Source organism: Lipomyces oligophaga (assembly GCF_038497815.1).
Source record: "Lipomyces oligophaga strain CBS 7107 unplaced genomic scaffold V1516scaffold_1, whole genome shotgun sequence".
Lineage (NCBI taxonomy): Eukaryota > Fungi > Ascomycota > Lipomycetes > Lipomycetales > Lipomycetaceae > Lipomyces > [Lipomyces] oligophaga.
Window position 1 is genome coordinate 1484319 of NW_027117785.1, and position 27577 is coordinate 1511895.

Genomic DNA, 27577 nt, shown 5'->3' on the forward strand with positions numbered 1-27577 from the left:
TCGAGGAAGAAACGGCGTCGGACGAGTTAAAAGAAAGGTATTTGTGGTGACCGAAGTCCGTGTGAACTCCAAAAGACAATTAGATTGTAGTGATAGTTAAGAAAGCAAACGCAAATCTTTCTGACTTCAAACAAGATCATGGCACTGCGAAGATCAGGCACATGGGCCCTGAGTTTTGCTTCGCGCGCTCATTTTAGTCGACCAGTAGTGGGCTCCACGCGGTTTTTTCATACACCTACTGCGTCCAGACCAACAAAGGCATCGCTGTGGACAAAGGTAGCTCCTTTGGCCGTGGCAGGTGTGACAGTCGCTGTGCTGACTGTTATCAATATTAGCCCGATTGACGCGGAAGCAAAAGTCGATACTCTTGGAGGTATAAAGATTTGTAGCCGACTGGAAAACTTTTGCTGACGAGAATTAGTTCTTGCTTGGGGATACAACGGCCGAAAAGTCGTTTCACCGACTAAAAAAGACCAAGCGATTAAAAGTCCCGAGCCAATACACTTTTTCGATGGCCTTGAATTAAGGGATTTAGTTCTGGGCGAGGAGTTTGGTGTTGCCGTGACGCCTAAGGGCGACTTGTTGCAGTGGGGTGCTGGATATAGCCCGACGGCGGAGAGACCGGAGATCACTCTACGTGGACGTGATATTCGTCGAGCGGTGATCAGTCGTGGACGGATCTACGCCGTAAATGATGCTGGGACGAACGTGTACTCACTGGCCGGAACAAAAAGTAAACAGGATCTGGAGTCCAAGTCGTCCGGATGGTCAATTTTCCATCCGTTTGGAAAATCAAAGATGACCGGAAAGCAACTAAAAGTTCCACTCAAACGATTTGAAAAAATTACGCAGATTGAAGCGGGTGAAAACCATCTCTTACTTCTGACCTCGAAAGGACGCGTTTTCACGGCCGTCACCGGATCGCTCCCTATTAATACTACTGACGGCGAACTAGGCGTCCCTGTTCTGTTAACCGGTGACCCTGAGGAATCGATAGCTGCTGAATCGGTGTTTGAAGTGGCATCTCTGAGTAAAGTGCATGCAGTACAGATTGCCACTGGATCTCACCATTCTGTGATTCGGTCGAATGACGGTCGAGTATGGGTTTTCGGCTCGAATTTGTATGGTCAGTTGGGTATGGACTACACTGTCGACACTGCATACCTTCCTATCCCGGTGCACCTTGCGCTTGATCGATTGTATAACGTCAAAGGCCTAGCTCAGCTCACTTGTGATTATATCGCGGCTGGTGGAGAATCGACATACTTTGTCACGCACAATTTGAAGAAGAACGAATACGATGTCTGGGCGTCTGGTTCAGGATTACATGGACAGCATGGAACAGGTCGATATGTTCATAGTCAAGGAACACCTGTGCGTATCCGGGCGCTAAGCAGTATTTCCGAATGTAAGTCTACTGTTTTTATACAGAAGTAGCCTGGACTGACTGATTTTTTAGATTCCGAGAAAAATAGTAATATCCGCCAAGTTCCAATCCGGTACATATCAGTTGGACGGCGACATGCGGCCGCCGTTCTTGACAACACGAACGACGATAGGAGGGCGGCTGTCCGTCGACAATTGATGGTCTGGGGTGCCAATGACTGGTTTCAGATCGGTAATGGCAGACGCAGTAATCAAACAAAGCCGACAAGTATGTCCGACGTGTTGGCTGATCGAACTTACGCCCGAGGAGCAGTCGGGGAGGAAGTGTACAAAGATGATAATGTACAAGTGAACGAATCGCAACGACAGTTGTCCGAGGGCCAATCCAAAAAAGGATATCATGTCGAGGAGACTATTGTTTGTGGACCTTTCTCCAGCGCAATTTACTGGAAATGTAATTAATTTGTAACGTAGATGTGACTAGCTGCAACCTCCCAAGATCAATAATATCCGATGTATATATTTTGTGACTATTGTACATTTACGCTAATAAATTATATATATGTATTTTAAACAATACTAGAAGTACAATACCAGATAGATGACTTCTAGTCCTCAGATATGCAAGGAAGTGTTCGAGCCTAAATCGCTCGTACCGTCGGCGCCCGAAAAGCGGATTCACACAGCGGACGACTTGCAATTTTTCAAAACGACGATCTCGTACGTTCGTCTTCAATTTCTGCTCGCGTTGATCTGCAACAAGGTTTCCAACATTGAGATGCCTGTATCCAGTGAGTTATGTTCACCAAGTATATCTGGATTTCTTGCAATTCTAGACCGGGTCGAACAGCTACTCGACCAGACAGACCCAATAACTGGACCACGACGATTTGGAAATCCGGCCTTTAAGACCTGGTACACCTCGATCGATGAACAATCGAAATCTCTGATCACGAAGATGCTGGACGAGCGGGGAATTGACCAAGCAATAGCCATCGAACTATCTGCGTATTTACTGGGCAGTCTCGGGTCAAACCAGCGACTTGATTTTGGGACCGGCCATGAACTGAGTTTTCTCGCATTCTTTGGAGGATGTTATTTTCTCGGTGCGTTGACCTCCGATCGAGATTCATTTGATGGTGGACTGAAAGGACAAGACATTTTATGGATTTTTGACCGCTATTTCACAATTATCAGGAAATCAGTCCGGAAGTTCTCGCTTGAACCTGCGGGAAGTCATGGAGTTTGGGGTCTCGATGACCATTTCCATTTGCCTTATATTATTGGATCAGCCCAGTTGAAAGGACAGGAAGCGTCATATGAACAACAGATCAATAATACTCGACCTCCAGCACGGTCGAGTAAACCACAGCAGCAGCGGCATCCGCAGCGACAAAAGGAGACTCTGTTCAATGCAGTAGGTATGCCGCTACCGTCCACTATTGCACACAAAGAGATTGTACCGGATTATAAGGACAAAAACATGTTCTACGGCGCTATACAGTTCATTAACGAAGTAAGTCCAACTAGGTGGTGAACTTATGGCGGAGGTGGACTTATGGTTGATACTAACCAACTCTATCTAGGTCAAGCGAGGTCCCTTTTTTGAGCACTCGCCGGTGTTGTACGATATTTCAGGAGTAGCCACCTGGAGTAAGGTCAACTCTGGACTGTTGAAGATGTACAATGCCGAGGTACTGGGCAAGTTCCCTGTCGTGCAGCATTTTCCATTTGGAAGTGTATTATTTCCGTGGGAGCAACAGTCACCACCGTCGGATTAAATTGAAAAAGTATACATGTTATAAATAGACTATTAAGCTGATTCGCCTCCTGGTTCACCGCCGGGAATAAGCTGTTTGCGACATTAATATTCGTGAACTTCTAGATAATAGGTAACACGCGCATACCATGCAAATATCATGACCACTTAAAAGAATCTTGGCAATGTGATTCTGATTGCCCATACTGTCACTGAAATAGTCAATAAACAATTTGGCCCAAATTATCCTATCCAATCTCGCGCACGTACTACTCAGTCACGTCCGAAAGAACCATATCTAGTGTTGTTAGAACTCTCTGTGTTATGGGGTAGATGTGAGAAGCATACTAACGAAATCATCAAATCCCAATAAAGTTCCACTAAATTCTGATCAGTTAGTATAATCCAGATTATATTGCAAAATCACATACCGCGCTCGGATTTCATTACTACCCATATCCGAGATCCAATGCACTTATCGACGAGTTCTGCAGTCGTTAGTTCCATTTTGATATATATTGGATTTATGAGTTACCTAGTGGTAGTAATTGAGATGTTGCCATTGTCTTCTTGTGTTGATCTATTTGTTATAAAATATAAAATATAATTTATTGTAACAAATGCTTGTGATAAATTTATCCACATACACAATAGATATTTCCAGATGAGAAGTCCCAATAAGAATTTCATACCACTCTTTCAATCGATATCATTTTTTACTTTCGTATATTACATCCTATAATATCTATATCCATATAACATAATATAAAATCATCATAAAGGAATCATGGGAAAAGCAAAGAAAACACGAAAATTTGCACAAATGAAACGGATAGTCTCAAGCAAAGAAACCGCAAAGTATGTTGTCCTACAGTCTTGACGACTAGTACTCATAACGACAGGAAAAAACAGATTACGCCAGAGCCAGAAAAAAAAAAGAAAGACATCGAACTAATCAAGGATATGTAAGTTCTCTGATTTATGTATTTAAAATTTTACTGACGGAAAGTAGCCCTCAAATGTCCTCGGCAATGTTTTTCCAATTTAATCAATCACTGTCACCGCCCTACCAAGTCCTGATCGACACAAACTTCCTTAACTTTAGTATTCAGAAAAAAGTTGACTTATTTAGAGGCCTGATGGATGCGCTATATGCCAAATGCATTCCAATTATAACCGATTGCGTTATGGCCGAGTTAGAGAAACTGGGACCGCGATATCGAATTGCGTTGCGGATAGCAAAAGATGAACAGGTCGAACGGATATCATGCAGTCATAAGGGAACATATGCTGATGACTGTCTTGTTCAGCGAGTTATGCAGGTAATTTTTTTATTTGGCTTGAATTTTGAAAATGTGTTCTAATTTACCCAGCATAAATGCTATATAGTGGCCACCAACGACGCTGACTTGAAGCGACGAATACGAAAAATCCCTGGCGTACCGTTGCTAAGCGTGGGATCACATTCATATGTCGTCGAACGGTTACCCGATGTGTTTTGAATTATATTTATTATATCACAGCTGCTATATATATATATTTATCGATGATTTAGTCAATCCACTTGTTTCCTGTCACAGGCTTTGGAACCTGTAATCCGTATTGAGCAGGAATATCGTTGACACGATGGTACGAGTTCAAATTTTTGCGCAAGACAATCTGGAAGCAAGTCGCACTGCCCTGACGAGCAATAATCGTCGAATACGACAAAAAGTATCTATCTTCGTTAGTGTTTTTTCTAGTTTCTGGTTGTATCCAGCTGATATCGTCGGCCTTCAAAAATACTTACTCCCAAATGCGAAACCATCGCTTGCCATATTTGGCTTCCACGTTTTCACGATTTGCCATCCAATTGCGATACCATCGCCAAAGCGTAGCAGAATAATGTACACCGATCGTGTCGACAGACGCAATCTCAAAGCCAGCGCCCTCAAGATGATCAATAACAAATCCAAGAGGTGTCGATGCGTCTGCGCCCGGGAAAATATACTTGTTCATAAACAGTCCCCAAACGAGGTCTTCATACTGCCAGCACTTCCTTAACCCGGCAATTTGAAGAAGAAATAGTCCGTCATCGTCAAGCATGTCGTAAACCTGACGGAGGAACTTCCCAAATTTACGAACGCCTACATGTTCCGCCATTTCAAGACAAGAGATCTTATCATACTTACCGGTCGCAGGAACTGGAGTATCTCGATAGTCGAGACACAAAATCTGGCTCTGATCACTCTTGATTCCGGACTCAGCTAGCTTTCTATTTCCCCATTTGGTCTGGTTCTTGCCTAATGTAATACCAGTAACATGGGCGCCATACTGAGTCGACGCATAGTTGGCCAGTGTTCCCCAGCCGCAACCAAGATCAAGAAGTGTTTCGCCCTTCTTGATCTGTAGCTTTTCGCAGACAACCCGAAGCTTGTTATCCTGGAGTTCCTCCAATGTCTCTTCGCGAGTGATATCACTGATGATTCCAGAAGTATAAATCATACGTGGACCCAAGAACCATCCATAGAAATCGTCGCCTCTATCATAATGATCTCGCACTTGCTCCTCGTCTATACTAATTAGGACTTAATCCTCTCACAATTGACTTGAATAACATACCTTGAGATCTCGAATGAAGAATAACCTCAGGCATCATTCCAGTCAGGAAAAATTTATACAAGGATAGCGTGAATCGAAACGACGCCCAGTCATGACGGTACTCCATAACATCGAGCGCATCACCCTTGAAAGACACCTTGTTATCGAAGTACAGCTCGTGGAAGGTCTCCATAGGAATCTTATTCTGACCGCTGTACTTTTTAGCTAATTCGGGGTCGTGGAACTCAAGATAATGTTCCACACCCTTGCCAGGATAGGAAGCTTTCTCATTCAGACGAGGCGAGAACGTCGACATCAAGGACCAGTAAGACACAAGCAATGGAATACCAGTCACGAGAAAGAAAAAAATATAGGTTTTGAACCCACCGCCAATCTTCCAAATCAGCAAATATGGCACGCCCAGTAACAGCGAAAACAAAATCAGATTTGAAAAATGCCATGATCCAGGCCCATCGGCTGGAAGCGGAGCATTTTTGATAGCTGGCGAGGCCGACGTGCGGACACCACAGGAACTATCTGGAGGAAGGGGAGCAGCTGCCTCAGGAGTTTTGACAAAGGTGAAAGTCTCAGACATATTTACTTATTTACTTCCAGCTGCCACAATTCGTCTAATTGAACTCTCGAATCCTATCAGATACCGTTGATGTCGACGTTAATTTAACAGTCAAACTGGACATCTGTACTGCAGAAAATGTTCTAATGAAGAAACGCGACTGCTGCCTACTTCGCCCGGGACCGTCACGTGGATGTTCATGGAAAGGAGAATTTTTTGGCTTAGCAGCAGGCTTGCTATATATGTTTCCTAAATGATTTCGAAAGGACTTGACAATCTACAAACGGTCTATTCGATTGGATTGAACTTACGTGGAAAGTATCTGAATTTTAGCGGTTTGTCTTTGAATGATGGGATCCAGCTGACTGGATGGAGTCAATAAACAGAGGTCTAAAGGCGAATTTTGAAAACTTAGCCTATGATATTCAAACATCGCCAACAGCGAATTGCTCTATGACCTAAAGAACCATTTTATTCGTTTATATCCAACTTAGTTCATTGCTAGATGTACGAAATCGTCGTTGCGCAGTTCCTGCTGAGTGTCGACATCACGTGAGATCACTTGTTTGCACCATCTAGATTTATTGATTCATAATGATTGGAGAATGGAAGATATTACAGAGAAGATAGTATTATGTGATTGGATGCGAATCTTAGCAAAGCATTAATTGACCAGAATTATTGAAATGCAATGAATCGTGTTCATCGATGGAGGGCCCCTCTTCTATAGCAGCACGTGATAAATGAACGCGAGGCCAAAAATAGGGAGTTGTTTATAAATTGCCTAAATAGGCGAGATTTTCTCCTTCCCAGATGCTCGACCCCTGCCTGTCCGCTGGACAATGTTTGAAGGGAATAAAAGTGTTCGGTTTGAGTATATTAGCTAAATAATTTTGCTATCCGAATCTATTTGGATTTATCAGTGTCATTATTTCTGTTTATTGTCGGTTCCTTTCAGTGATAGATCATAGGATACAGTCGCGTTTTGGATCAGAACTGTGGTTCTGTTTGAGCCTGCAACTCCGAAAAAAATGATGTTTTCTCGTCAAATCTGTTTTTACTTTCTTGTTTTCATTCTTTTGGGTCTTGTTAGTGCTGATTCTTCGAGTACTGTGAGCTCCTCTTCATCTTCGTCTCTTTCGTCTTCGGCATCGACAGGAGCGTCGACAACAACATCTGCGGACTCTTCCACATCCTCTACAGCAACCTCCAAATCTTCAATCACATCTTCTGTCAGCTCAACAACGAAAACAACAACATCCGCCGTTCGGATCACAGCCTCAAATTCCCTCAACGATGGCTCTTCCTCCATTGCTATTCCCACTTACTCTTCAAGTAAGACTACGACGACAACTGCGTACCCGACTCCCACGATCCCTGTTACCGACAATAACCCATTCTTAAAGGAATCGTCTGCTCCAGATGGAACGGTTTTTATTGCTGTTGGCGCGATTCTAGGTGGTATAGCTCTTGCTGTGTTGGCATGGCGCGCGTTGGTTGCATATTCACTTCATCGTTCCCTCAAGAACGCTCATGCGGTCTATGGTAGTTACGACTCTAAACCAAAGGCCGCTAAGTCATCTACGAGATTATTTGGGCCGTCCAAAAATGCAGGGTCTACTTCTTTGTCCCGCCCTGTGTCTACCGTGTACAGCCGGGACCCTGCTACCAGTGAAGTGTCTCTCGATCAACTGACATCCAGTGGCCGAACGCTTAATACGGCACGCCCAAAAAGCGCCTACGAGTCTCTCAGTGCGCCTTCTACTTTTTATTCTCCTACTGCTCATGCGATCGGTATGTCGGCTCGTAACTCGAACCTAAACGCTCCCATATTTACAAGCGGAAACCGGAGCTCTACTTACTTGCCTGCTGGGTTCTATGGAGGGAGTAGTGCATCTGGCTTGGATACACCTAATCGGAATTCAACCGTCCAGCCTAATTCGCGCGCAAATAGTCCTGCTCGATACACCACCTCTGCAAGTCTTCTCACGCCTCCCCAACCCGGCCAAAGAGCTGCAAGTGCGTATTTAGACAGTTTGCTGGACAGTAATCCAGACCGGAATTCCCAAATCCTTGAATAGCCATGTGTGTTTATAGGAGTTTCTAATATAGTAGTGAATTAAATTGTTTGCAATTGTTTTTATTGAACTCCTCTCATATATCATTCAATCAGTAGGTCAAAGGTATATTTTATAGTAAGCCCACACGACGAGACAAAAATTAACAACTAATCACTCAAAATATGCGTACACCGAAATCGGATAAATAAAAATGAAAAATGCGTATAATCGTCAAAAATAGATAGCCGAACGGTTAAATGTCAAAATCATTAGCAAATTAAAAGCCTTCGAGTTGCTTATTGATTTCTTCCAACTCAACCTTAGCTTCAGCATATTTGGTGGACATTTCTTCAAATTTCTTTTCCCAAGATTCGACCTCCGCTTCCAGGCTTGAAACTTTACGCTCGACTTGCTCCGCTTTGATATCGGTAGTGCGAAGTCTAGAGGTTTATATTAGTAAACAAGGTCCGAAGTTGTCAAAGCATGTAGTATAAAATAAAACTCACTTCTCGGTAGTTTCGCGCAAATTTGTCTCACTTGTCTCAAGATCTGTTTCCAATTGGCTAACTTTTCGTGTCAAAGACTCGTTTGCCGACCCATGGGCGGCCCCATCTTCAGCTGCCGATTTAGCCTCGCCAAGCTGGCTCTCGAGTTTCTCGACCTCTGCTTCAAGGAGTGAATTTTTGTGTGTAAGCGAGGTGATTTCTTGTTCCTTTTGCATCAGGTCTTGCTCAAGCGACTTCACTCGGCTAGCGGCTTCGTCGGCTTTATCTTGTGCAGATTCAGCTTCGAGACGGAGCGCATTCATGCGCTGTGTTAAGTTAGTTCAGGTCCAACTCCAGAACTCGTCACATAAGACTATGAACGATCTGCAATGCCAATCAATAGGATAATCATGAATCAAGGATTATTTATGATCATGCTGATGAAGCAAACAAAAATATCGAGTATAGTCATCATGATTTCCTCAATTCAATTGAATCCGAGCAAATCAATTGCAGTCACGGATGCCTTCGCAATACCTCGCAGTCCACACACTCCACAATAACCTACCTCCTTGACCTTTTCCATCATCGACATTTTCTTAACAAACGGATGAATTCTTTCAAAATTATCAAATATCGAAATTTACTCTGGTATGAATGAAACTTTCGAGTTGATTACCTGCTAAGTTTGGTTGATCCACAATCGTACAAAGGGGGCTGCGAAGAAGTGAAAGAATGCCACTCTTCCAGTTCGCCGCCCTCTAATCAAGTACGCGTCTATAAACCCTTTAGCAGTGCAGCAGATATTTAGTCACGTGAATTGTATAAGGGGTTTGAAGGTTGCCGTGGCAACCCACTCTCAAGAGGAAATGTCAAAATATTACTATTGTAAGGAAGAACATCAACATTACGCAGGTTCAATATCTTGGACATTTGACTAGCATAATATCTAAGTATCCCACATAATTTCATGAAATATAGTATGAACTATATTGAAAATGGCCACTCATATTTATGCAGATAAAGAGAATCGGACACATTCTTTTCCTGTTCCTCTGAAAGGTGAAGCGAACTCTTTCAGTAGTCTTGGAGGACCGAAAACACCATTTGCAAAACGAGCAAATCTTGCTCGCACGCCTCTGGCCACTAAAAAGAGCGAGAACGTCCTTCTTCCTACTGGGGGAGCGAAAGATGCTCCGAACAAATTCAAAACTCCATTCAAAACTCCAAATGGTTTGTGATATTGCTCGCGAGCAGAAATACAGTCAGGAGGGCTTCTAGTGCTGATTTAATACAGAAAAACGCGTTCCGCTAGGTGGAAAAGATGCCAATGCTCGAAAAGAGAATATATTGACTACGGCAAAACTAGTAAAGCAGGCAAATCGCCCGACATCTGCGAAACGTCGAACAGTGAAGCAATTACAACATGCAGCAGCACAAACAGAGGCAATGCCCGCAGCAACTTCATTCGCTGATATGGATGTCGAATATATGCCCCCCAAAGCAATCGGTGCGTGATTTTTACATTCAGATTAATTCTAACATGATAGGACTAATCTTTTTAGAAATACCGTATATGCCAGATGATTTCGAACCAGTTGACTTTGGCTGTCTCGAGAAAGTAATCCACAGTCCTGCTATGATTGCCAATTATTATTGTCCTCGAGACGCAAATGGCAAATCAGAAACTGAGCGCAAATTCGATTTGATAACAAACGATGATCTTTTAGATTTTTCGCTTGACGATCTAGACTTTGGAGCATTACCGAACTCTGCTGTCGGTGAAGACGGACTGTTCGATTATGAGCGACCGCTTGAGACTGATTCAGATTTAGACTTAATTGGCGACTGGGAGACATCTATAGTCTTGGACGATTATCTTGAAAATTAATTAGTTGTTGATAACTGTATATTTTTGTTTTTGTTCTGGATCGCATGGGGCGCATATTAGTTTAGGAATATACTTATAATGGGACTTCTTATCGTCGTCGTGGTAGCAGATACTTTCGAAACCAGGTTTGGAAATCAACAGAAGCTATATCGATACCAACAGTCTCTAAAAGATGTACAGACAGTTTGCAATTATACGGCAGTTTAACTCCCATCGTCGGCGCAGTGTTTTGGCGCACAAGATGTGTGATCGGCACACACAAGATTTCTCCGAGAATCACACAGATCGCGTATCTATAGGTCGTCAGTCATAAGTGTAAAGCGAACAAGAAATAATCACTTATGAGAAGCATACTTCGTGAATCTCTGATCAGCAGAGAAATGAAGAATCTGCGGTGTTAATTGTCCCGCAATCGACCGTTCTGTCTTAGTTAGGCTCTTAATCATTGCCTGTAGAATCAACGTGCCTGCAATCTCATAAATAACACGGGCGGTGTCAGTTGTATTTGTAGGATACAGAAGCTGCCAATCATCGATGACCGCCTGTAGCTTTTGTTCCCTATTCTTGAACTTGTGAATACAATTATTCATGGCAAACCGTATATCAGTAACTGTACCATTACTACATCGATCAAACAGTTGATTGCGGATTCTGACTCATATTCTGTCGCGCCATAGCTTTACTAAATTTAGCGCTCAACCAACTGTTTTTAGTCAATATTCTTACAGGACCTATATTGATCAATATATTATCCTAACAGAATCTCAGTTTGGTAAATACCGGTAGGCGCAGCACAATCGCTTTCGGATTTGTATCCAATGCAGCGCGTTCACCTCTTAATTTTAATTCGCCATATTCATTGGAAGGACTAAAACCTGTTAACATTAATTCCATAAATGTTGTCTCTCTTTACTTTGGCACATCGTCAGGCTCATAGGGCGGTTTCGTCCCATCAAAGACGTAATCTATCATTGATTAGATCCAGCTTTGTTATCAGCACAAATAAAAGTGTACCGGAAGATATATATATAAGAGGAATATCCAAGTTCTTGCTCAGTTCGGCTAAATGTAATGTAACTGCCACGTTCAATTTTTCCGTATACTCAATATCTTGTTGAGATACTTCTAGACTCCGCTCGCCAGCTGTATGGATAATTATTGAAGGTCTAGTCAAGTGTTAAATAATCATTCTAGCCTCATTTGTCGCATTCAAAGTGGCACACACTGAACTTGTATGATTGATTTTGTCACTGCTTGGAAATCTGTCAAGTCAAGCTTGATCAATGAATCATCGTCCACTCGGTCAAATCCTAGATTGACAGAACCTATCAATATGGATTCATAGCTAAGCTCTGCGTTTCTTACCTGTTCCAACTACATGCCAGTCAGACCTACTAGTAAATTCATTCAGCGTAGGGAGACCAAGAAGACCCGTAGCGCCAGTGATGAAAACAACTTTAGCCATTTCGCAGATCTTTCGATTGAATTCGAGCTGGTTCTCGTCCTGTGCAAGCATTCAACAGCTTCACTATCTCCCAGTGGGAGGATACTCAATCTACAATGGCGAGCGTATATTTTGGTCAATACAATTCTAAAATGAGATAACTTCGTTACAACACACTAATAACAGACAGGAGGTTTGTTAAGTACAATGACAGGAGAAAATACAACCCAAGGGAGCAGAATGAAAACCACTTCCACGTAGCATAACTCAAAACCGCATGAATCACTCGGTCCAACCAAGTTGTTTCAAATCAGCCTTGACCAAGCCTTCTGTCTCAATCTTTTTTACTTGCGTATCTTCGAGTTTTTCTCCGCCGGCTTGCCGCATCTTGAGATCCTCGATTGCACGCAATTTCTTCATCAAACCTCGGAATTTCTTTTCATCCACTGCATCTTTAAACGTAATTCCGTCGCGCGACACTCCTAATCCAGGAGGGACGGATGCTGAGGCATTAGTCTTGGAGCCATTCGCTGTTCCATTTACCGGCACATTCACAGAAGTCTCGGATACAGAAGAGTCAACGCTTCCGCTCGCTGCCACTTCCGCAGCTTCTTTAGCTTTGCGCTCACGCTTCTTCTTGTTCTTCAGCGCAGATTTAGACAAATTCGCGTCATCTGCTGCACCAGAAATTCCACCATCGTTACCATCATCACTCGCCGCCACTGGTGCACCTGGTACTCTTCTCCGCGCCTTAGCCCGCTGTTGGGCGCGATCGACAGCATTCAATGCAAACGTATCCTCGTCCTTACGCGCAAACAGCGATGACGATACGCTCGACGCGCCTCCTCGTGCATGAGGTGGTCGATAAGCACCAACAGTTTTCGGCGCAGCCTTGACTTGAAAGTTTTGCGCAGACTCGTGTACTATAGGTTCTGGCGAATTCGATCGAAGCGGATATGTTTCTGGTGATTCGGGTCTCCAGGACACAGAAAATAATTCGTTCATAAGCTTAACAAATACTAACTTTCCGCTGATATGGAATATCTTCACTCCATTATCCACTCGCATCCGAGGACTTGTCGTGGCGAGAAGAATATATCTTCCATCAGGCGACCATTCACACACACTGCTATTAGATCCATCAATTGTTACAATCTTTTTAAAGTTGTTCACGCAGTCATATATATCGCATTCTCCTTGCAGATTTCCAAAGCCAGCCAAAAGTAGATATCGACCGTGATTCGAATACCGGACTGTATTTCGTGGGCCTGCAGGTAACGTTCTTATAGTCTCTCCTCTGGAGTTAAAGAACATCGTGCGCGCAGGCATGTATCCATACACGACCGCAAACTCTCGCGAATCAGGCGACCAGACGACATCGTGGATTGAACCTTCTTTGTCAAGATCGATCCGATGGTCGTAGTTCCCAGCAATCCCACGCAAATAGAGAGTTGACTGTCCATAGTAGCTCTTTCCAGTCTGATCGACCTCTGTCTGCGCCCAAATCAGAAGACTTGTTCCAAGATTATTCCATTTCATCACCGCTCCATCAGCCTGAAAAAGCTTTTTACTGGATAATGGCCGCGAGAGATTGAGCACATTGTAAACATCCACTTGAGCAGGCTTACCCTTCATATCTGGGACAAACGTTGAAATGTAATAATTATTTCCTGGAGATATAGCAAAGGAGCTAATATTAGGAAGCTCAAGCTTGCTGGTTGAGGGACTACCTAATTTTAAAGTCTCAAAAATTTGAAGCTGATTAGGGATCAAGCGAGCGCAATATTTTTCATCCGCCGTAAATTGAAAGTTGCTATCCAGCACGCATTAGAATGACTCCCGCAACAATCAAAAAAATAAAATAAATGCCCACTTACTCCATATTCTGAGTTCTTTGTAGCATCTCTGCGATTTTTTCGCCAGTGGAAACTTTCCAGACCTTAAAATTCTGATGGATTCTTCCATCATCAAACTTCTTTGGCCTTTCAAAAGTAGCTATGTAGTTGCCTTGGGGAGAAAATCTCATTTCAGTTACTCCTGGAACATCAAGAACATTTAAGACTTTTCCAGTCGGTGAATCAACGAGGAATACATTTTCAGCAGTCGTGTAAGCAAAATGTAATCCAACGGGAGAATAGCAGCATGTTCGCGAAGGAGTATCGGGTCTAGAGAACACGTCAATCCATTAGTATTGCAAGTCAGGATGTTAACAAACGTGATAACATACTTTTGGAAATCAGCTACCTCGGCATATCGAGGAACGGTATCCACGAGACCTACACCTTCGGAGCTCCGATCTTCAAACACACAGAAATCAATACCTAATACTCTGTAGTAGTTATAATAATATCTTACAGAAAAATTGTGGAACCGAAGTCATGATTCGGTTATTCCTACAGATGATAATATCAGCATTGCAATGACTTTGGTGAAATCAATTAGATTGAACTCTCCAACGAGTCTCTCTGGACAGCGGACAGAGTTCCAATCGCATCCAATCACCAACCAATCGACACCAAAAATCACGTACCTTTGAAGCTGTAATTATTTCAATGCAAAATATAGTCCAAATATAACAGCAAAGACTAGCAGGTGCAAAAAGGACTCAAACACAAGTGGACGAACAAAAAAAATATGACAGCAAGTCTAAAACTTTTTCCCGTTTTTCTGACCAGGTTGAATGCGAAATAAAGAAATGCAACAAGTGAACCTCGGCAGTTTCAATAGCGTATATCTTTTGCTATCGGTAAAATCACCTCCAGATTACTCGGTTAGACTCGAAAAATAGTCTTGAACAGCAGGGTGGATCTTCCTTGCGTAAATTAAAGTATTATTTTGGACCAATTTTTCCTTGAGAACACATTAACTCGACCTTCGAGAAAATTGAGGGTTTCATTGTTCGTAGTGCAAACCAGTTTGTGTGGATCAAGCCGCAATTTATCTGTGCTTAGCGCGGTCGAACACTACGATACTTTACAAGAGCGATTGGCATAGAGTCATATTCTTCTCGACTATATACTAATAAAATCTCTCAAAGCAAATGGATAAAACAATAAAATAGTCAAACAAGAAAGCAGTATAAATCAGCTAGAATATTACAGAGCAACCATGCAGATTAAACGGTATCGACATAAGACAATAATATTATCAGGCCCAACAAAGCAAAGGAAATTTTTCTTAGCAAGACGTATCTATAAACTGGTCAACAATACTTATTTTTTGCTTTTTTATATTTGCCTGCTGAGTACTGTCCGGCTCAATGGTAAGTTGGGTAGTTGGCACGTAGTCAGTTTGTGAGGTCATAGTTAGTTCCGAAGAAGAAGAATTTGCGCGCTTCTTGCTCTTGAGCAAAGAAGAAACTGTGCCAGCTTGACAATTCGTTATGTTAGCACTGACGGATGCTAAAATTCCTCTACCATGAAGAATGGAAGTAGATGCTTCAGTAAGCTGCTTGATCTATCACTTTGTTAGCATTATCTGGGTAAAGTTAAAAAACAGATTAGCTCATTACAGCCACAAGAGAACCGTATATGTCGAAAAACTTGGATTTAAACTCAGATCTCCGAGAACTAGCTTCGCTTATACCTGATACAACTAAATTTTCTTTGATAGAAATAGCAGATATCTCACGCAATGCTAAAATATCTATAATAAGTTTGACTCGCGCCGCAGCAAGACCTTATTGAGTAAGTAAGCTGCTATATAGCAGGAGGTTCCTCTAACTAACCTGTAGCCGAAGTAATGTAATACTCGAATCGCTCCAAGGGTACAGAATCAGTAACCGCCATATTTTGTAGAATATAAGAAGACACACGTCTAAACATCGCCAACTGACGAAAACCTTCCGCATCACGCGTCGGGAATTCGCACTGAAAACATAGAAACGTAGAATTATTATATTCATCTGGACGTAAAACTCCATAACACGTGGCATGGCGTACACTGGAGCACTTAACACATCGAATCGTATCAGATAATTCGGCATCAGCTAGACAGCCACAATCGCAAAGACAATTAGAAGCTGGGATGGACAAACTTGGATACCTTTCCGAACAGGCTCCAGTAGATAAAATCTGAGGAGAGGAACAGATGGAACTAGGTTCAATGTTCGCCTTCACTGATGATTTGCTAGCTCGAACAGGAATGGGGGACTGAAAATTTTGGGAAGCGCTGTCCCCAGTGGGACCAGGCGCTGAACGTTTTGACGAAACCGATCGACGAGTAGTACAAGAACGTGCCACTTGATCTGGTCCTGGAGATCGAGAAGCTATCGAGCGAGAGATAGAAGAAACAAGAGGCCGTCGGGAGGCCGGCCGAGGAACTGATCTAGTCGAGCGGCTAGAAGGTACTTGTCTAGGTGAAACTCTATTCCTCTGTCTTGTACTTGATATCGTACGCGCTGGGATCGGCTGGGTTTGAGGACGAGTTGAAGTTTGTCGAGGTCGTGCTGAAGACTGCCGAGGACGAGTTGAAGTCTGTCGAGGACGCGCTGGACTGCGTCGAGCCACCGAACGCGTCGAAGGAGAAGCTGGACTAGCAGAATTCTTAATAGAGGATGAACCTTGTTGAGTTGTGAGAGGACTGACAGAAGTTGTGGCCAATTTGACATCGCTTCTAAAGTCTTCGCTGCCCAAAGATAGAACCTGCGTTTCGGTCATAGGAGCTAAAATTTTGTCCTCACATGACTCTAGCTGATCCGCTTGACATATTTCCGTTTGAGTACCTGAACCGTGACCAGACTCATCATGTAGCAAGCGACCAAGAGCATAATGAAGGACCTCCTGTTTTACCGGTGACTTTTCTTTAGAGCTCGGGGTTGTAAAAGTAGACATTATCCTAGACGCCATTGACCGAGTAACAATGTTTGGAATCGACCATTCGGGCTCGGAAATTTTATCAATAGGATAGAACAGATTGTCAGAGCCAGCCGTTGACAGCTCTTTAGACCTCAACTGGAGTGCTGAGCGCTCGGGAGAAAGTGAATACAAATCCACAGATAAAGCATGCCAACCGACAGTAAGACTTCCTACTGATCCATGATCAGGAGAGCTTTCTGAAAGACATAGACGAAAATCATCAGGACTATCATGAAAGCCAAATGGCTGATATTCCTCAGGACATGACTCTTCAAATACCAGCTGGACAGTAAGATGCCGACTATCTGGCAATGGCTGCAAATGCTGGGTGGTGAGAATAAAACGTCGCATCATTTGAGATAAATTCCCTCTCACTTCATTAGCTGATAGAGGAAACGTGACACATTGGTCTGAGGCCTCTTCTTTTACTTCACACTTTATAGGGCCATCCTGTCGATATGAAAATGAGAACACATAGGACTCTATCACCGACTTCGGGTCCGAAGGATCAGTCACGATAGAGAACACCACAGCCTTAAGATAACCCTGTAAAAGAGAATCGAATATTCCGAGTTCTATCCAGTCGAGTAAGGAGTCCGCTTGAGCGCTTACACCCCGCTTGATCAGTTTAAGACGAATAGTGTCCTTCGAGCTTGAAGTAGGCACAACCAGCTCAGAAATGCCAGTAGAAGAGGCGGAAACAAATCGATCATCCGTGAAATTATCGTCATCAAATATACCTCTTCCAGAGAGTGTTAGATCGGTGCGAGACAGAACATCTACGAGCAATATCTATACTGCTTACCGAAGAAACGTTAAACAGCCGAAGGCAGCAACAAGAAAGAATTTCAGGAACTGCTGAGATTGAGCTGAGGTCGTAACCACAGTTCGATCTTCCTGATGTCGCGATGGAACGACTTGTTCGGATCGTGCTCGAAGCGTCATTGGGCTTGCTACTCTTTGCGCGTTCTGATCCGACGACGGTAGACAGAATCACAAAAATATCTTCAACAGTCGAAAGAGTTGTGCGCTATGTTTGGAGCGATCGGATCGTAGATAGGAACTAGTTAGCAAATGTGTGATTCGAATGAGGAATAAAGGGCGAATTCTTCTAGTTCCAAACATATTCAATTTCAGTCATGGAACTATCACAACAGGCGCACCGGTCTCGCTAGTTGGATCTAGCAAGCCTTGCGTGCTAGATTGACATGCTCGTATGTCTCAAGAGTTGAGATCGCACAGAACACGCAGAGGTTGGGACAAATAGCTAACGGCTAGCCAGCGCGGAGATGAAGTCTGACCCAATAGAGAGCCGGGAGTTTTATGAAATAGTAGTACCCGGATAAGAGCAGCCGCGTAGGAATGTAGCGTGCAGCAATAATAAAGTTTGCCTCTGGGGTGGGCCTAAAAATGGACAGGGGCGATTTGGGAGATAGGATTCAGGCCTGGTTGGAAAATTAGGTGTCGACTATTACGGGGAATGGACTACTGTACGAAGAATGTAGAACAGACTTCGTGGAAGTCTGCACATTGGTTAAGCATGTACGCTGGATCTCGTCGTCGAAGCTGAGTAATGACTCCAGTAAAAATGTATATATGTTCGAATGGCCGGGAGAATCTCAGCCATTGTCAGAATACTCGAACACAGAGGTCGCTCAGAACCGAGCGCGAGAAGCTCTGATGCCGCAAAACCTAGAGGAGTATGATAGCTCATATTCTGGAGAGGGAAAGAGCGAGACAGTCGAAAGTTCCAAAGCCAATAACAACAATCTTAGTTGATCTACAGGGCTATTCGTCGGGCAGGCAGGCAGGCAGGCTGTATGTAAGAATGAAGAATGGCCCAGCACTATATCTCTTGACAATCTATTAGATTGAAGCATTAGACGATCTATCGCCGACTGATGGCTGGCTAAGCGTGACCAAAACACGCATTTCAAGAAGCTTGGATAGCTGATGAGCAAGGACAACAAGTTGGATATTGCAGACAAGTCCAGTCCGGAACGAGATGATCGCGCGGTTGATTGCACCTGTAAAAAGAAAGATAGTCTGCGTAAGCCTTCAAACCGCGTACCGCGACGCTTCTGCTCTCTATGCTACCACCACTCTTCAAGGAACACAGCCGACACGGGCTCGAAGAACGTGACCCAAATCAAGATAGCACGCTCCACGTGACATTAAGGTTGGACTGCGCCGCGAACAGGCGACTAGCAAGCAAGTAATGCTGAGAAGATTACCCACTGCCAATTGCCCGAATGTAGAAGGGATCAAAGCTCAGCTGGATGGACACCACGAAAAGAATCAGGATAAAATCGGTCATGACTACCGATTGACTGGTGGTGGCGGCCAAAGGCGTTTGGAGGGCGGCACTGTCAGTTCTGTCCTTCTGGAACGCTTACTAGACGGTGACGGGATAGACTGGTGGTCTGCTGGGCAGAGCTACAGTAGTGTGGGTGCCAGAGATAATCCGCATAGTCAGCAACGCCAAATTTTCAACGAAAAGAAGCAATGAAAGACGAAGAATTTGCACGGTTGAGATCTGCTAGGTTAGAGCATAGGCAAGTAAGCAGGTCCCTTAACGTACAGCATGCGGACAAACATTCGTGTGCTGTAAGCAGGCTTTTCTTACTTGCCTGACTCTGTACGGGATTGCTATTATTATACCTGTCGCTCTCGTCTATGCAAATAGAGAATATCAACAAGCAGCACATAGACTGGTAGACGAAGGTTGCATAAAATCAAGAGACTCTAAAATGGAAGGCGTTCACCACCCTGAAGGTCCGGCTGCACGGTGGACGGCCGAATCGGGCAATTAGCGGCAAATTGATGTCTTTTGCTGCTCCCTGGACCGAGCCTGAAGATAGAGACGATCACTCTACACACTCGAACGAGCCGAAAAATACAACGCGATGACAAGGCTAAATGCAGACTACAGCTACACATCGTTATCCAGCCATGGTCATGCATGACTGGTCCTCATTCGAGGCTGAGAGAGTGTTGTGTAGGCTGCCCATTCATGCGCTAGTGTCTATCTCTGGAATAGCATATATTTTTATATCAGCGTTGACTACCGTTCCTCCTAAGTGGGAACGTCTTTCTTCCACTGAGCTTGCTGAATAACCCGATTCCTCTTGAAGAATTTCCTATATACCACAAACGCATAAACACATAATCTTTTCCCTTCTCACTGTACGGCACGCAGTCCGGCGTTAATTGAAGGCCTTCCTCGTTACTCGTTACTTTTTTTTTGTTCTCTCGGTCTGAGAGGCCCTGCATTCTCCTGCACGGGTCACGTCCTGCTTACTTGTAGGAAGCTGAGACACGAATCCCCCATCGTGCGCAGACGCCGCCCTCAATCGCAGCCGGTCAAAATATTCTCGGGCCAGAATGTGTTATTTTTAGTCGAGCATGCCCTTGCGTCTATCCCAGCTACTCTCGCGTCGAGCCACTTTACCCTTACTTACGCGTCACTGACCCGAACTTTATTTTCTCTACCACTGCAGCTCTTCCTAACTAATTTCTCTCCCTTCTCTCTCGTCCGCCCGGCCCTTTTACTGAACACCTCTCGCCCTCCTCAGTTTTCTTTCCCTTTACTTTCCTTTTCTCTTCTTTCTTCATCACCGCTGTCTTTCTTCCTTTCCTTCTGTTAGACAAATCTAGGTGCTTTTCCTTCGACCTTGCTGTATCATTTCCGTCTCTCAAGGTAGGTTTATCTGGATTCGTTTTCGAGCTTCATTTGCGACGCGCGTTTGTTCCGAGTTTTTTGTGTACGCGTTTTCGAATGTCTCACAACTTTTGACCTACTTTTCTCAATCGGCTACTTCTTCCCAGCCTCTCTCCTATATAATAAGTCAACCAAATTTCTACGTTCGATTATTTTTCATTATTTTGTTCGTTTTTTATGTTGCAAAATCAGATTTGGAGACCGCCGTTCTAATTCAACGCGTAACCCTATTCTCGCTGCTGCGCGTCGCTCTGAAACGTCTCCGTTAAACTCAGAATCTTTATGTTCTAACAAGTTTTCTCTCTTTCTAGGTCGTAAAGCTCTCGATTAGTTTGTTGGTGGATTGAAAGATTTACCTGGTTATCGTTTTTCACTTCCTGAATTTCAAGTGAGGTGCTAGAACGGTGTTCTAGAAGTACGTTCCCTTTCTAGTTTAGATTTGTATCTGTATTTCTATATTTAGTCCTTTTGGCTAACGACTAGTAAAGTTACTAGATATGGCATCTCATCAGCACTATCAGGAGGCACCTGACGGTACTCATCCTCAGGATGGCCAGTACTATGATGAAGAGTACGACCAGCACCCTTACGAAGGGGGCGCTTACGATACTTACGATCAGTACGACCAGCAACATGGCCAAGCTGGTCAGTATGAGCAACCTTACGAGGATGATCAATATTACGATGATGGACAGGGCTATCAGGATGGCCAATACGGATATTATCCAAACGAAGGCCAAGGTGAATATTACGACAACGAGCAGTATGCGGGAGATTACTCCGCGGAAGCCTATCCTGCTGCTCCTGCCGACATGTATGGTAAGTTTTTATAGGCAGCTTCCATATTCATCTTTTCATTTTGACTTACAATATTAGATGCTCCAGTTGCTTCCAATGTTCCTTATGCTCGCAATAATGCCAAAGGTAAACGTCCTGGCCGAGACTCCGATCAGGATTCTGAAACCTTTTCAGATTTTACTATGAGATCTGATATGGCTCGTGCTGCTGAAATGGATTATTATGGACGTGGCGATGAGGGTTTCCGCAATTATGGACCCGATTATGCTGCTGGCCCAAATGCTCGTGCCTATCGTCCTCCGTCTTCTCAGGCTTCTTTCAATGGAAACCGCTCTTCCGGTGCGTCTACTCCAGTCTATGGTCTGGATTATCAAAATAATTTCGCAAACGTTCCTGCTCTTTCTCGAGAACCTTATCCTACTTGGACAGCTGATAATCAGATTCCTCTCTCCAAGGAGGAGATTGAAGATATCTTTATTGATCTCACTAATAAGTTTGGTTTCCAGCGCGACAGTATGCGTAACATGTTTGATCATTTCATGATCATGCTGGATTCGCGTGCTTCCCGTATGACTCCTAATCAGGCTCTCCTTACTCTTCACGCTGATTATATTGGCGGTGACAATGCAAATTACCGTAAGTGGTATTTTGCAGCTCATCTCGATCTTGACGATGAGGTTGGTTTCCGTAATATGAAAATTGGCAATAAGAAACATACGAAGAAGTCTAAGTCCAAGATGTTCCGCAGAAAGAAACAAGAGGATAAAGTTCCTCAGGTTGCTCCTCTTGAGGATCCCGAACAAACGCTGGAGGAGCTAGAGGGAGATAGTTCCTTAGAAGCGGCTGAATATAGATGGAAAACTCGTATGAATCAAATGTCTCAACATGATCGTGCTCGACAGATTGCTCTCTACCTTCTTTGCTGGGGTGAAGCTAATCAGGTTCGTTTCACTCCTGAGTGCTTATGCTTCATCTTCCGTTGCGCAGATGATTATTATTCTTCACCTGACTGCCAGAATAAGGTCGAGCCTGTTCCAGAAGGTGACTTTTTACAGAATGTCATCACCCCTATTTATATGTACATGCGTGATCAAGGTTATCAGATTATTGATGGAAAGTTTGTCCGACGCGAGCGTGACCACAACAAAGTTATTGGTTATGATGATATCAATCAGCTATTCTGGTATCCCGAGGGTATTCAGCGCATCACTTTGGAAGATGGTACTCGTCTGGTTGATCTTCCGGCTGAGGAAAGATATCCTCACCTTAGAGAGGTTGATTGGAAAAATGCCTTCTTCAAGACATATAAGGAGACTCGATCTTGGTTTCATTTGGTTACCAACTTTAACCGTGTTTGGATTATGCATATCAGTATTTTCTGGTTCTTCACGGCTTTCAATTCTCCGACCCTATATACCAAAGACTATATCCAAATGCTTAACAATCAGCCTACTCCTCAATCCAGATGGTCTTCTGTTGCTCTTGCAGGAGCTGTTGCTTCCCTCATCAATATTGTTGCTACACTTTGTGAATGGGCTTTTGTGCCTCGCGTTTGGGCTGGTGCACAACATCTTACTCGCCGTTTGATGTTTTTGATTCTTGTGTTCATTTGCAATTTTGCTCCATCGGTTTATATCTTTGGTTTTGTTGAGCTTGATGAGAAAAACCGTGGCGCTCACATTCTTGGTGTTGTGCAGTTTTTCATTGCTCTTGCTACTGTACTTTATTTTTCGATTATGCCTCTTGGCTCGTTATTTGGTAATCTTACTACCAGAAACAGCCGTCGCTATGTTGCAAATCAGACTTTCACTGCTTCGTATGCTCGGCTCCATGGAAACGATATGTGGATGTCATATGGTCTTTGGTTTGCTGTCTTTCTTTGTAAGTACATTGAATCTTACTACTTCTTGACACTCTCCATTCGTGATCCTATTCGTGACCTTAGCACTATGGATATGGAACGATGTGTAGGAGAGAAATATTTCGGAAAAGTTCTTTGCCGCCAGCAAGCTCATATTGCTTTGATTCTCATGTATTTCACTGACTTGGTTTTGTTCTTCCTTGATACCTACTTGTGGTACATCATTTGGAATTCGGCCTTTTCCGTTGCACGATCTTTCTACTTGGGAGTTTCTATTATGACTCCATGGAGAAATGTGTTCTCAAGACTTCCTAAGCGTATTTACTCCAAGATTCTAGCCACTACTGATATGGAAATTAAGTACAAGCCTAAAGTTTTGATTTCCCAGATCTGGAACGCAATTGTTATCTCTATGTACCGTGAACATTTACTTGCTATTGATCATGTCCAGAAACTTTTGTACCACCAGGTGCCTTCTGAGCAAGAGGGTAAGCGCACTCTTCGCGCCCCTACGTTTTTCATTGCTCAGGAAGATCATTCTTTCAAGACTGAATTCTTCCCTTCAGGATCTGAGGCTGAACGTCGTATTTCTTTCTTTGCCCAATCTCTTGCTACTCCCATCCCAGAGCCCCTGCCTGTTGATAACATGCCTACGTTTACTGTTCTGGTTCCTCACTATGCTGAAAAGATTCTTCTTTCTCTTCGTGAAATTATTCGCGAGGACGATCAGTTTGCGCGTGTTACTCTTTTGGAATATCTTAAACATCTTCATCCTTCTGAATGGGAGTGCTTTGTTAAGGATACCAAGATTTTGGCCGAAGAAACAGGTACTTACAATGGATCTAATGACTCCGAAAAGGAGGAAGATAAAGCAAAAAGCAAGATTGATGATTTGCCATTTTACTGCATTGGTTTCAAATCTGCTGCTCCTGAATACACTCTGCGAACGCGTATTTGGGCTTCTCTTCGTTATCAGACTCTCTATCGTACCGTATCTGGTTTTATGAATTATTCGCGCGCTATAAAGCTTCTTTATCGTGTTGAGAATCCCGAGGTTGTTCAAATGTTTGGCGGCAATACTGATAAGTTGGAGCGAGAACTTGAGCGTATGGCTCGTCGAAAATTCAAGTTTTTGGTTTCTATGCAGCGATTGGCCAAATTCAAGCCTGATGAGATGGAGAACACCGAGTTTTTACTTCGTGCTTATCCTGATCTCCAAATTGCCTATCTTGATGAGGAACCTCCTCTTAATGAAGGGGAAGAGCCTCGCGTCTATTCTGCTTTGATTGATGGTCACTGTGAAATTATGGAAAACGGCAAACGTCGTCCCAAATTCCGTATTCAGCTTAGTGGTAATCCGATTCTTGGTGACGGAAAATCTGATAACCAGAATCATGCTTTGATTTTCTATCGTGGTGAATACATCCAGCTGATTGATGCTAATCAAGATAACTATCTTGAAGAATGTTTGAAGATTCGTTCAGTTTTAGCTGAATTCGAAGAAATGACTGTTGAAAATGTTAATCCTTACACACCTGGTGTTCCTACACAGGCGACAAATCCTGTTGCAATTCTTGGTGCCCGTGAATATATTTTCTCTGAAAATATCGGTATTTTGGGTGATATTGCTGCTGGAAAGGAGCAAACCTTTGGTACTCTGTTTGCTCGTACCATGGCGCAAATTGGTGGCAAACTCCATTATGGCCATCCTGATTTCCTGAACGCTGCTTTTATGACTACTCGTGGAGGTGTCTCCAAGGCTCAGAAGGGTCTGCACTTGAATGAAGATATTTTTGCTGGTATGAATGCTCTCTTGCGCGGTGGTCGTATTAAACACTGTGAATACTACCAGTGTGGTAAAGGTCGTGATCTTGGTTTTGGTTCTATTCTCAATTTCATTACAAAGATTGGAGCCGGTATGGGTGAACAGATGCTCTCCCGCGAATACTACTATCTTGGTACACAGTTGCCTTTGGATCGTTTTCTGTCTTTTTACTATGCTCATCCTGGTTTTCACATTAACAACTTGCTTATTATGTTGTCAGTTCAGCTTTTTATGGTTGTTCTTACGAACATTGGTGCTCTTGTTTCCGAGACCATTCCTTGCTACTACAATCGTAATGTCCCTATTACGGATCCTCAGATTCCTATTGGATGTTATGAGACAGCCCCTGTTGTCCAGTGGGTTACTCGCTGTATATTGTCTATCTTCATCGTTTTCTTCTACTCTCTCATTCCTTTGGTTGTTCAAGAGTTAATGGAACGTGGTGTGTGGCATGCTGCTAAGCGTTTGGCCAAGCATTTCTTATCCACGTCTCCTGTTTTCGAGGTTTTTGCTTGTCAGATTTATGCCAACTCCCTTCTTACTGACTTGTCGTTTGGTGGTGCTCGATACATTGCTACAGGTCGTGGTTTTGCGTTCACCCGTATTCCATTCTCCGTACTTTTCTCTCGATTTGCTAGTCCAGCTATTTACTTTGGTGCGCGATCGTTTGCAATGTTATTGTACTCTACTCTTGCTCACTGGAATGCCTCATACTTGTGGTTCTGGCTTTCTTTGTTTGCTCTAACTGAGGCTCCATTCTTATATAATCCGCACCAATTTGCCTTCACTGATTTCTTCTTGGACTACCGTGATTTTATTCGTTGGTTGTCTCGGGGTAATACTAAATGGCATAAGAATTCGTGGATTGGTTACTGCCGACTGATTCGTACCCGTATCACCGGTTACAAGCGCAAGACTCTGGGAGACGAATCTGAGAAGGGTATGGCTGATGTTCCAAGAGCGCATTTCACCAACATTTTCTTTTCTGAGATTGTGGGACCACTTCTTGTTGCTGTTTGTGCAGTTATTCCATACTTCTTTGTTAATGCACAAACTGGTGTCAAGAATGCTTCTGAAATTAACTCAGTTCTGCGTTTAGTCATTTGCGTTGTAGCACCTATTGCTATTAATGCAGGTTTGCTGATGGTGTTCTTTGGTCTTGCGTGCTGTGCTGGTCCTCTTATGGGATTGTGCTGCAAGCAAACATCGGCAGTCATGGCCGCTATTGCGCATGCTATCGCTGTTATTGTTCAGGTTGTTTTCTTTGAAGTCATGTGGTTCCTGCAGGGCTGGTCGTTTGACAAGGCTTTGTTGGGTATGGTTGCATCAACTGCTGTGCAGCGTTTCATCTTCAAGATTTTTACAGTTGCGTTTCTCACTCGTGAGTTCAAGCATGATCATGCCAACCGCGCTTGGTGGTCTGGCAAGTGGTACGGCAGTGGTATGGGATGGCAAGCATTCACTCAGCCTTCTCGTGAATTTATTTGCAAGATTGTTGAATTGTCCATGTTCGCGGGCGATTTCATTTTGGGCCACTTGCTGTTGTTTGTGCAGATTCCAGCTGTGCTTTTCCCGTTCTGCGATAAGTGGCATTCGATGATGTTGTTCTGGCTTCGACCTTCGCGCCAGATTCGTCCTCCGATTTTCTCTCTGAAGCAGACCAAGTTGCGTAAGCGTATGGTCAAGAAATATGCTACACTCTACTTTGCTATGCTCATTCTGTTTGTTGCACTGATCGTAGCACCCGCCGTTGCTGGTAAGTTTTACAAATATTCAAAATTCAAATATTTGAATTGATCGACTAACTGATTTCAATAGGTAAATACACCCCTGATAATCTCTCGGATAAACTGCCTGAAAGTTTCTCGGGATTGATCCAGCCCACGGGCCAGAATCACAATGATACAGGAGCCAATGCACCTAACTGGGTTAAGTCATCATTCTACAGTGCCTCGTCGCTTGCGCATCGCACTTCGACTGCTTCAAGCTCATCGACGAAAACGTCTAGCCATTCTTCATCATCGACGAGTTAGAAGATCTTCGAGCGACATAGAGTTGTATTTTTATTTATTATTTATTATTTTTATTATTATTGAGTTTTATTACTATTACTATTACTACTACTATAATTTATTATATTGGTACATTTTCTATTATGGAGGATCCAGAAGACGTGCATAATGAACGGAAACTATTATTATATCATTTATATTCACGAAAATGTTATTGGAAAGGGCATGCGACGAAAATGATTTGGATTGGCTGGATGAATCTGGACGATGGAAAATGGAAGGAATCGGAAGAACGAGGATTGGAAGAAGATAAGAATCATGAAGG

At 43.4% G+C, this 27577-nt stretch overlaps 12 protein-coding genes across 12 annotated transcripts; 6 read left to right on the forward strand and 6 right to left on the reverse strand.

Annotated features, from left to right (window-relative positions):
* The first annotated feature begins 59 nt into the window (after positions 1–59).
* Positions 60–1934, forward strand: V1516DRAFT_668709 (regulator of chromosome condensation 1/beta-lactamase-inhibitor protein II). The gene is made up of 3 exons (XM_066921051.1): positions 60–373; positions 422–1408; positions 1460–1934. The coding sequence occupies exons 1-3, from the start codon at positions 139–141 to the stop codon at positions 1846–1848; spliced, it is 1611 nt and encodes a 536-aa protein (XP_066780028.1). The 5' UTR covers positions 60–138; the 3' UTR covers positions 1849–1934.
* Positions 1921–3385, forward strand: V1516DRAFT_645560 (Phosphotyrosyl phosphatase activator). Its single transcript, XM_066920173.1, has 2 exons — positions 1921–2902; positions 2973–3385. Exons 1-2 carry the CDS (start codon positions 1988–1990, stop codon positions 3165–3167), a joined length of 1110 nt encoding a protein of 369 aa, XP_066780029.1. The 5' UTR covers positions 1921–1987; the 3' UTR covers positions 3168–3385.
* On the reverse strand, positions 3129–3758 carry V1516DRAFT_668712 (U6 snRNA-associated Sm-like protein LSm5). The gene is made up of 6 exons (XM_066921052.1): positions 3681–3758; positions 3577–3633; positions 3494–3532; positions 3416–3443; positions 3294–3357; positions 3129–3238 (listed from the first exon to the last, which is right to left on the reverse strand). The coding sequence occupies exons 1-6, from the start codon at positions 3706–3708 to the stop codon at positions 3200–3202; spliced, it is 255 nt and encodes an 84-aa protein (XP_066780030.1). The 5' UTR covers positions 3709–3758; the 3' UTR covers positions 3129–3199.
* Positions 3759–3860: 102 nt separating this feature from the next.
* On the forward strand, positions 3861–4975 carry V1516DRAFT_668713 (Fcf1-domain-containing protein). The gene is made up of 4 exons (XM_066921053.1): positions 3861–4003; positions 4048–4110; positions 4158–4467; positions 4519–4975. Exons 1-4 carry the CDS (start codon positions 3933–3935, stop codon positions 4645–4647), a joined length of 573 nt encoding a protein of 190 aa, XP_066780031.1. The 5' UTR covers positions 3861–3932; the 3' UTR covers positions 4648–4975.
* V1516DRAFT_705797 (S-adenosyl-L-methionine-dependent methyltransferase) lies at positions 4641–6498 on the reverse strand. Its single transcript, XM_066924151.1, has 3 exons — positions 5747–6498; positions 4935–5697; positions 4641–4862 (listed from the first exon to the last, which is right to left on the reverse strand). The coding sequence occupies exons 1-3, from the start codon at positions 6318–6320 to the stop codon at positions 4697–4699; spliced, it is 1503 nt and encodes a 500-aa protein (XP_066780032.1). The 5' UTR covers positions 6321–6498; the 3' UTR covers positions 4641–4696.
* Positions 6499–7153: 655 nt separating this feature from the next.
* On the forward strand, positions 7154–8447 carry V1516DRAFT_668718 (uncharacterized protein). Its single transcript, XM_066921054.1, has one exon. The coding sequence runs from the start codon at positions 7331–7333 to the stop codon at positions 8378–8380; it is 1050 nt and encodes a 349-aa protein (XP_066780033.1). The 5' UTR covers positions 7154–7330; the 3' UTR covers positions 8381–8447.
* On the reverse strand, positions 8424–9565 carry V1516DRAFT_668721 (tropomyosin). Its single transcript, XM_066921055.1, has 3 exons — positions 9413–9565; positions 8866–9170; positions 8424–8799 (listed from the first exon to the last, which is right to left on the reverse strand). Exons 1-3 carry the CDS (start codon positions 9437–9439, stop codon positions 8637–8639), a joined length of 495 nt encoding a protein of 164 aa, XP_066780034.1. The 5' UTR covers positions 9440–9565; the 3' UTR covers positions 8424–8636.
* A 277-nt stretch (positions 9566–9842) lies between these two features.
* On the forward strand, positions 9843–10735 carry V1516DRAFT_619240 (uncharacterized protein; the record flags this gene model as incomplete). Its single annotated transcript, XM_066919449.1, has 3 exons — positions 9843–10077; positions 10142–10354; positions 10410–10735. 3 exons carry the CDS (start codon positions 9843–9845, stop codon positions 10733–10735), a joined length of 774 nt encoding a protein of 257 aa, XP_066780035.1.
* Positions 10736–10823: 88 nt separating this feature from the next.
* Positions 10824–12200, reverse strand: V1516DRAFT_619142 (uncharacterized protein; the record flags this gene model as incomplete). The annotated part of the gene is made up of 9 exons (XM_066919443.1): positions 10824–11028; positions 11090–11298; positions 11352–11412; positions 11462–11466; positions 11516–11603; positions 11649–11700; positions 11750–11901; positions 11961–12045; positions 12101–12200. The coding sequence occupies 9 exons, from the start codon at positions 12198–12200 to the stop codon at positions 10824–10826; spliced, it is 957 nt and encodes a 318-aa protein (XP_066780036.1).
* Positions 12201–12461: 261 nt separating this feature from the next.
* V1516DRAFT_683336 (eukaryotic translation initiation factor eIF2A-domain-containing protein) lies at positions 12462–14559 on the reverse strand (the record flags this gene model as incomplete). The annotated part of the gene is made up of 4 exons (XM_066923504.1): positions 12462–13992; positions 14057–14344; positions 14407–14500; positions 14535–14559. The coding sequence occupies 4 exons, from the start codon at positions 14557–14559 to the stop codon at positions 12462–12464; spliced, it is 1938 nt and encodes a 645-aa protein (XP_066780037.1).
* A 1342-nt stretch (positions 14560–15901) lies between these two features.
* Positions 15902–17980, reverse strand: V1516DRAFT_619114 (HORMA domain-containing protein; the record flags this gene model as incomplete). The annotated part of the gene is made up of 3 exons (XM_066919440.1): positions 15902–16371; positions 16693–17777; positions 17841–17980. 3 exons carry the CDS (start codon positions 17978–17980, stop codon positions 15902–15904), a joined length of 1695 nt encoding a protein of 564 aa, XP_066780038.1.
* A 3273-nt stretch (positions 17981–21253) lies between these two features.
* Positions 21254–27273, forward strand: V1516DRAFT_618624 (1,3-beta-glucan synthase component-domain-containing protein; the record flags this gene model as incomplete). The annotated part of the gene is made up of 3 exons (XM_066919420.1): positions 21254–21575; positions 21633–26996; positions 27059–27273. The coding sequence occupies 3 exons, from the start codon at positions 21254–21256 to the stop codon at positions 27271–27273; spliced, it is 5901 nt and encodes a 1966-aa protein (XP_066780039.1).
* Positions 27274–27577: the final 304 nt, after the last annotated feature.

Coding starts and splice junctions, on each gene's coding strand:
- V1516DRAFT_668709 (XM_066921051.1), top strand. CDS start 139: ATGGCACTGCGAAGATCAGGCACATGGGCCCTGAGTTTTGCTTCGCGC. Junction 374..421: donor AAAAGTCGATACTCTTGGAG/GTATAAAGATTT, acceptor GACGAGAATTAG/TTCTTGCTTGGGGATACAAC. Junction 1,409..1,459: donor GCTAAGCAGTATTTCCGAAT/GTAAGTCTACTG, acceptor CTGATTTTTTAG/ATTCCGAGAAAAATAGTAAT.
- V1516DRAFT_645560 (XM_066920173.1), top strand. CDS start 1,988: ATGACTTCTAGTCCTCAGATATGCAAGGAAGTGTTCGAGCCTAAATCG. Junction 2,903..2,972: donor CTATACAGTTCATTAACGAA/GTAAGTCCAACT, acceptor AACTCTATCTAG/GTCAAGCGAGGTCCCTTTTT.
- V1516DRAFT_668712 (XM_066921052.1), bottom strand. CDS start 3,708: ATGGCAACATCTCAATTACTACCACTAG. Junction 3,533..3,576: donor AGTAATGAAATCCGAGCGCG/GTATGTGATTTT, acceptor CTAACTGATCAG/AATTTAGTGGAACTTTATTG. Junction 3,358..3,415: donor CTTTCGGACGTGACTGAGTA/GTACGTGCGCGA, acceptor TGACTATTTCAG/TGACAGTATGGGCAATCAGA.
- V1516DRAFT_668713 (XM_066921053.1), top strand. CDS start 3,933: ATGGGAAAAGCAAAGAAAACACGAAAATTTGCACAAATGAAACGGATA. Junction 4,004..4,047: donor TCAAGCAAAGAAACCGCAAA/GTATGTTGTCCT, acceptor TCATAACGACAG/GAAAAAACAGATTACGCCAG. Junction 4,468..4,518: donor TTGTTCAGCGAGTTATGCAG/GTAATTTTTTTA, acceptor TAATTTACCCAG/CATAAATGCTATATAGTGGC.
- V1516DRAFT_705797 (XM_066924151.1), bottom strand. CDS start 6,320: ATGTCTGAGACTTTCACCTTTGTCAAAACTCCTGAGGCAGCTGCTCCC. Junction 5,698..5,746: donor TCTTCATTCGAGATCTCAAG/GTATGTTATTCA, acceptor TAATTAGTATAG/ACGAGGAGCAAGTGCGAGAT. Junction 4,863..4,934: donor CGATGGTTTCGCATTTGGGA/GTAAGTATTTTT, acceptor TAACGAAGATAG/ATACTTTTTGTCGTATTCGA.
- V1516DRAFT_668718 (XM_066921054.1), top strand. CDS start 7,331: ATGATGTTTTCTCGTCAAATCTGTTTTTACTTTCTTGTTTTCATTCTT.
- V1516DRAFT_668721 (XM_066921055.1), bottom strand. CDS start 9,439: ATGTCGATGATGGAAAAGGTCAAGGAG. Junction 9,171..9,412: donor TGATGGAAAAGGTCAAGGAG/GTAGGTTATTGT, acceptor AACTTAACACAG/CGCATGAATGCGCTCCGTCT. Junction 8,800..8,865: donor TTGCGCGAAACTACCGAGAA/GTGAGTTTTATT, acceptor ATAAACCTCTAG/ACTTCGCACTACCGATATCA.